This window comes from Electrona antarctica, assembly GCF_951216825.1.
Source record: "Electrona antarctica genome assembly, chromosome: 8".
NCBI classification, from domain to species: Eukaryota; Metazoa; Chordata; class Actinopteri; order Myctophiformes; family Myctophidae; genus Electrona; species Electrona antarctica.
In genome coordinates this window covers 54,846,666-54,852,665 of record NC_136789.1, presented here as the reverse complement: position 1 = coordinate 54,852,665, position 6,000 = coordinate 54,846,666, and the positions used below count along the sequence as shown (strand labels likewise).

The 6,000-nt window shown below is 52.8% G+C and overlaps 2 protein-coding genes across 2 annotated transcripts; both read right to left on the bottom strand.

Moving 5' to 3' along the window:
* Positions 1-1,148: 1,148 nt before the first annotated feature.
* Positions 1,149-2,042, bottom strand: LOC306928850 (lysosomal thioesterase PPT2-A-like; the record flags this gene model as incomplete). The annotated part of the gene is made up of 1 exon (XM_079509122.1): positions 1,149-2,042. The coding sequence occupies one exon, from the start codon at positions 2,040-2,042 to the stop codon at positions 1,149-1,151; it is 894 nt and encodes a 297-aa protein (XP_079365248.1).
* Positions 2,043-4,319: 2,277 nt separating this feature from the next.
* On the bottom strand, positions 4,320-5,951 carry LOC306928849 (EH domain-containing protein 1-like; the record flags this gene model as incomplete). The annotated part of the gene is made up of 1 exon (XM_079509121.1): positions 4,320-5,951. The coding sequence occupies one exon, from the start codon at positions 5,949-5,951 to the stop codon at positions 4,320-4,322; it is 1,632 nt and encodes a 543-aa protein (XP_079365247.1).
* Positions 5,952-6,000: the final 49 nt, after the last annotated feature.

The window sequence follows — 6,000 nt, the reverse complement described above, 5'->3', positions numbered from 1 at the left end:
ACAGTAATAATTACAGCAGTGGTTCCCAAACTCTTCAGGTCGAGACCCTTAAGAGAGATTAGTCGTTTGGCCGACAACCTATACCTCAAACCCTAACCTAAGCATAACCACAAGCACGGGAGCAGCGCATGTTCGAGCGCTAGTCCGACCGTTGTTCCCGCATGTCGGACTAATGCTCCGTCGGCATACCACCGATCGGATCCCTTGCCCGGGACCCAAACTAGACTAGTGAAAATAGCAGATCTACATGCGCACAATGCGTCGCTTGGCAGAACGTTGCGAGCTTGTAGATTGGCTCTTTTCACTGCTTCTCATATATATATATAGTTTCTTTTTTCATTTGTTTGTTAACATAAGTATTCTAAAAGAATTTCATGTAGGAAAATAAAATGGCATTTTTACTTGAGTCGTGACTCGTGACATCGTGAGTGACCTATAAAAATGTGTCTGTGACCCACGGATGGGTCCCAAGACTCCCAACTCACTGTTTTGGAAACAATGTATTAGAGTGTATCCACCCAGAGCTGATCTCACAAAAGGCCGGAGTGATTAGCATCCAATAAATAGGCTAACATAGAACCTATAACTATTTGGCGTACATTGCGCTTTTGCAGGAGGCCTCGCTGTCTATGACAGGGTCTGTGTTGTGTGTCTGTCCAGAGCCAACAAGGCAGACCCCGCTGCACCAATCAGTACCAAACCTTGTCTAAATGCTGCCCTGGCCTGTAGTAGTCCACTACCAGAGCTTAATACCGGTATTAGAGACAAGGGGGCAGAAAAACAGTGCCGGTCACGTGGTTCAATGTAACTCGAAATAGTGACAAACGCTCATAGACTCCAGTGCATTCCGTAAACTCTCAGTTCAGTGACAAAGCCTGTCACTATTCACCAGACAATAGAAGTCTATGTAGAGGAGCCGCCATTGGACCTGGCCCGATGAAGTGAACGGAGGTGACGCAACTCTCTATCGAGAGAAGGCTCTGGGCCACTACTACAACTTCTATTTTGTAATGGAAGTCAACGCCCATGCGATCACACTGAAGCCTCGCCCAAATCTGGAGTCGTACACGTGATAGATGACGCCAGTGACCTATGACGTGGATCCGCCATGAGTGCATGCCGCTATTAGATCCCCATCCCGGGCTTACTTACACCAGCCACTTCTCCATGCATGTGCGGAACACCGTTTCGTTGTGGTGCCACCACACGTGCTTCACTCCGGACACGGAGAACTCCTCCAGGTCGCCCCGGGCCGCCAGCGTCTTCAGGCCGAACGCGTCCGTCGCGTACGCGTCCCGACGCCGCATCTCCACCACGCTCTCGCTCTGGCCGTCGCCGTAGAAGCCGAACAGGCTGGACTGCCAGGGCGTGACCACACCGTCGTCGGGGCCTCCGATCAGCACCAGCTTCCTGACCTTCAGGAAGTTCTCCTTCCACGCGGCGGCGTCCGCGTGAGGCCTCTCGCCGTCGAGCGGGGCCAGGTAGTCGCTGCCGCTGGCATACGCCTCCCTCTGGTGCGGGTCCTTCCAGTAGTTGCAGAAGGACACCTTCTGGCCCAGCCGCGTGTAGCACAGGCGGTACATGTTGGCCTTGACGAAGCGCGGGAACACGTGCGTCAGGTAGTCCGTGTCGCCGTACTGCCCGGCCTGCGGCGAGGCCAGCGAGATGAGCGCGTGGACGTTGTGGTCGGGCAGCGTGGAGACCAACCCGCGGCAGATGAGCCCGCCCTGCGAGTAGCAGATCAGGTGGACGCCGTCGGTGGCGTTCCGCATGATGGGGACGACGGCCTCCTTGAAGCCCTCCACCTGCTTCCACAGCGGCTGCAAGCTGCCGCTGCCGTCGAACAGGTCGACGACCGACACGTCCGTTCCCGGGTGAGCGTCCTCGATGAACTTTCGCAGGGTCCCGAAGTCGCGCGGGCCGTCGAACAGTCCGTGGATTATGATCACGGGCTTGTAGCCGGCGACCGCGTCCCAGAGGCACAACGTGAGCAGGCACAGCAGTCCGGTCGCCACGCTTCCTCCCCGGCGAACAGACTGCATTTATTTGAATTCACTTTATTATGGGTGTAAATATTGAAGAAACACAGTTGATGTACAATATATCTCCAAGGATATAGAATTGCAACTTGTGTTCCAGAGAGAAAAGTGGGAAGAACCCAAACTTTTTATACTCTCGGAGACATCATCAGTGGTGTGACGTCACTGGAGAAGACCAGGTGTTGGGTGTAAATCGAATTATCAGCGGTATAGTTGCTGCGGGGCCAGCTCTATTGATGTGACGTCTGCATCATGATGTCATCATGGCATGACGTCATTACCAGTGTTGCATTGGCGGTACACTACTGCAATGACGTCACGCGCACGTGTTTGTCATCTTTAATGTCTCTTATGGAGAAAAGAGGCCCCCTGTTCCTCTGAAGGCACCAGAAACACCAGAAGCCTCGGGAGAGAGAGAGGGAGAGATCCATTATCATCTGTACTCAGAGCTTTACCATGCAGCTCTTCTTCAGGGAGAAGACAATCAATTCTTCCCACACAACCATTACATGCACCAGGGAGACAGCAGACTTATTCATGCAGTGGTGGAAAGTAACGTAAGTGCGTTTACTGTACTTAAAGTACAACTTTCATAACGTTGTTGTCGGGCAGAAACCTATCTCCATTATACTTGTGTTTTTTCCCCGCAGGTCCTCAAGCTCGAAGCGTGGCTCAAAACACGACACGAAGCAATACAATAAATGGTAAATGGTGCGTTTATATAGAACGGGTGCATTACATTAACCCGTTCATACACCGATGGCGGCAGAAACCATGCAAGGCACCAACCAGCACATCAGGAACAATTCAGGGTCTTGCTCAAGGACACTTCGACACTAACTCTGGGGGAGCCCGGGGTTTGAACTGGCAACCTTGTGGTTACCACCCGGCCACTCTAACCCCTGAGGCACCACCGCCCCACTAAAATATAAATATTATCCTTTACGAATGGAGGTTTCAATTTAATTAAGCAGTTTATAAATCACAATTTAATCCCAACTATTAAGAGTAGACAAAGTCAGACTGTAGAAGGAGAAGGTTAGTATCAAACACTTCACTAAACACTTTACGTTAGGTCACTCCTGAATGGATGACATTGGTGTCCCGATGCGGGAATGTACTTTCTGCTTTCTACAGAGCAGGAAAGACTGGAAAGACTCCTATATACACTATAGCAATGAGTACTGTTGGAATATAAAGCTATTTAACACTTGTTTTAACAAAAAAATATCACTTGCCTACCTCTAATTTCACATTTTGTGTTCCTTTTATATTAAAACAAAACAAAATCATTAGCTAAAAAGGTTACTGCTTAGCCACTCAAATCCTATTTACTTAGTTGGCCAGAGTCCCCAGGGTCATACTGAATATCTTCACCCAGAATTCCCGATCTACAAGCTCACAATGCGGAGGGCCATGTTGTGAGCTTGCATTTTTCCCGTATATGCGCCCCCCAAATAGGGTTACTATAGGGTTCAAGCGTTTAATTAAACAGGCGTATTAAATCACAGTTTCTCAACGTCAGGCCGGGGACTACCAGGGGTGCAAATAGAACACTCGTGGGTCTGAAACTCAACAAATGGAACCATTTGTACACTCCAAGATTTAAGTGAATACGGAAGCTTGTATACAGTGTAGATTGGGGTTCGGAGAGGTAACACTTCCAACGTCTGGCTTTCAGACATGACATCATGTGGCAGCCAAGTCTATGGACTTTTAATGTTTGTCTTATTCAAGATCCCCCCAAAAGCAGGTCCCAAGAAAATCAGCATGCCCCCCACCACCCCCTGTGACGTCATGTGGCAGCCAAGTCTATGCCCGACATACAAGAGCAAACAAAGGTGCTCCTCACCTCACACAATTGAGTTTTTTTTAAAATATCAAATAGGGGTCTGTGGCCTAATGCATCATATCAATGAAACTGGGGTCCTTGAAATGATAATCGGTTGATAATCATTGTATAGAATGATCACCATTCTCATGGCGTTCTGGAGAATTGTGACTCAGTAGGTATAGAGCAACCATCTGGGAGCCAGAAGGTTCTCAGTTTTAGCTGAAGTGTCAGTTTTAGCTGAAGTGAAGCTCAAGTGTCCTTGAGCAAGACATGGTTGAACCAGGTATGTCGCAGGCGGAGCGGGGACTGTCCATAAGTCAGACATCCCCGTTAGCGACTGGAAACTGCCGCGCTCGTGCTCCCTTGCACGCACCGCCCCCCCGCCAGAGTTGAAATAAGCGTTTAGAACTTCGTTTCTATACGCAATGCGTATTGCGTAGCCCCCTTTAGGCTGTGACGCGGCTGCTCTCCAGGCTGCTCTGGGCACCCGGCAGCGGCGTGCGCCTGGACGGCGGCAACAGGTGTTCGGGCAACATGGCGGGAAGCTCGTGGCCTTCCAGCTTGACCTTGATCAGATGGTTGGCCAGGGCAAACTCTTCGTCGTCCAGGTAGCCGTCGTTGTCCATGTCGGCCAGGTTCCAGATCTTCCCGAGCACCGTGTTGGGCAGCTTGGACTTCAGCATCTCCTTCTTGGCCGCCGCGCCCGACACCTTCCCGTTGACGGGCGAGAGGGCGCGGAAGACCTCGTCGTAGGCGGGCTTGTCGCGGCTCACCACCCACTCCTGGTCGTCCATGCCCTCGCTGGCGCCCACGCCGTACCCCAGGCCGAACGGCCCCCGCGTGGGCCCATCGAAGGCGCCGCCCTTGACCGTCGGGCAGGGCATGGAGGCCTCCTCGTGGCGCACCATGCTCATGAGGCGGGCGATGTCGTTGGCCAGCATGTCCTCCACCCGCTGCAGCAGCTTGGGCTTCAGCGACGGGAACCTGGAGAAGTCCTGGCCGTCCAGCAGCTCGCGCATCTTGTGGATGTTGGGGAAGTCACCGCGCGAGATCTTATGCTCCTTCTCGATCTTCTGGTAGATCAGGCCGAGGTTGGCTAGGAGCTCCTTCTTCTTGGACTCCTTCCGGAACACGCTGGGCATTTCGCTCTTCAGGGCACTGATGATGTGGGCGTGCACTGTGGCGAGGCGGGCCCGCTTGATCAGGTCGTTGAGCTTGCGCACGGCCGCGTTGCGCGGCAGGGACTGGATGTCCAAAAACAGGTCTTGCTCCTCCGCTTCAAACAGCTGCCTGTTGTCCGGGACCATCTGCGCCTGGGCCCAGAACGAGCCGATGTACACACGCACCACCTCGGGCGTGTTGATGATTTTGCCCAGGGCCCACATGAGGGCGCCGTAGACCCTCATCAGCTGCTGGGTGCTGATCTGGTCGGCCTTGTTGAGCACCACGCGCATCTTGTCTTCGTGGTTCTTCAGGGCTCGGATGACCTCGGAGAACTCGTCGGAGATGTCCAGCTTGTGAGCGTCAAACAGGAGGATGATGCGGTCCACTCGCTCGGCGAACCACTCCAGCACGGCCGCAAAGTCGTAACCTCTGCAGTGCCTCTGTTTCTCCCCCGAGAGGATCCCGGGGGTGTCGATGATGCTGATGCTCTCCAAGACCGGATTAGGCATCTGCGCACACATGAACCTATTCAGGAATTGGTTTCCAAAACAGGTCAGCTTGCGGAAGGGCTTTTTGGGGTCGACCACTAGAGCGTTGCCCGGTATCATCCCTTCCTGTTCCCCATGCATCACGGCGATGAAGGAGTCCGTCGTCGGCTCGGGGCCGATCCGCATGCCGGGGAAGTCCTGGTCCAACAGGTGTCGAATGAAGGTGGTCTTACCGGTGGAGTACTGGCCCACCAGAAGCACCATGGGCTTCTGGTCGAAATGGGCGTCTTCCAGCGCTGGGGAGTGGAATTCATGGAATAGATACGTGTTCTCCAGGGGGAGGAGTTTGGTCCGGTACAGACGCCGCAGCCCCTCTGACACATTGTTAAATACCTCAGGATTTTTCTTTATGTTCTTCCTGAACATGGTGGTCAGTTTCAAATGGTGTGGTTCCTGTCACAGCTTGCCTGCCCTG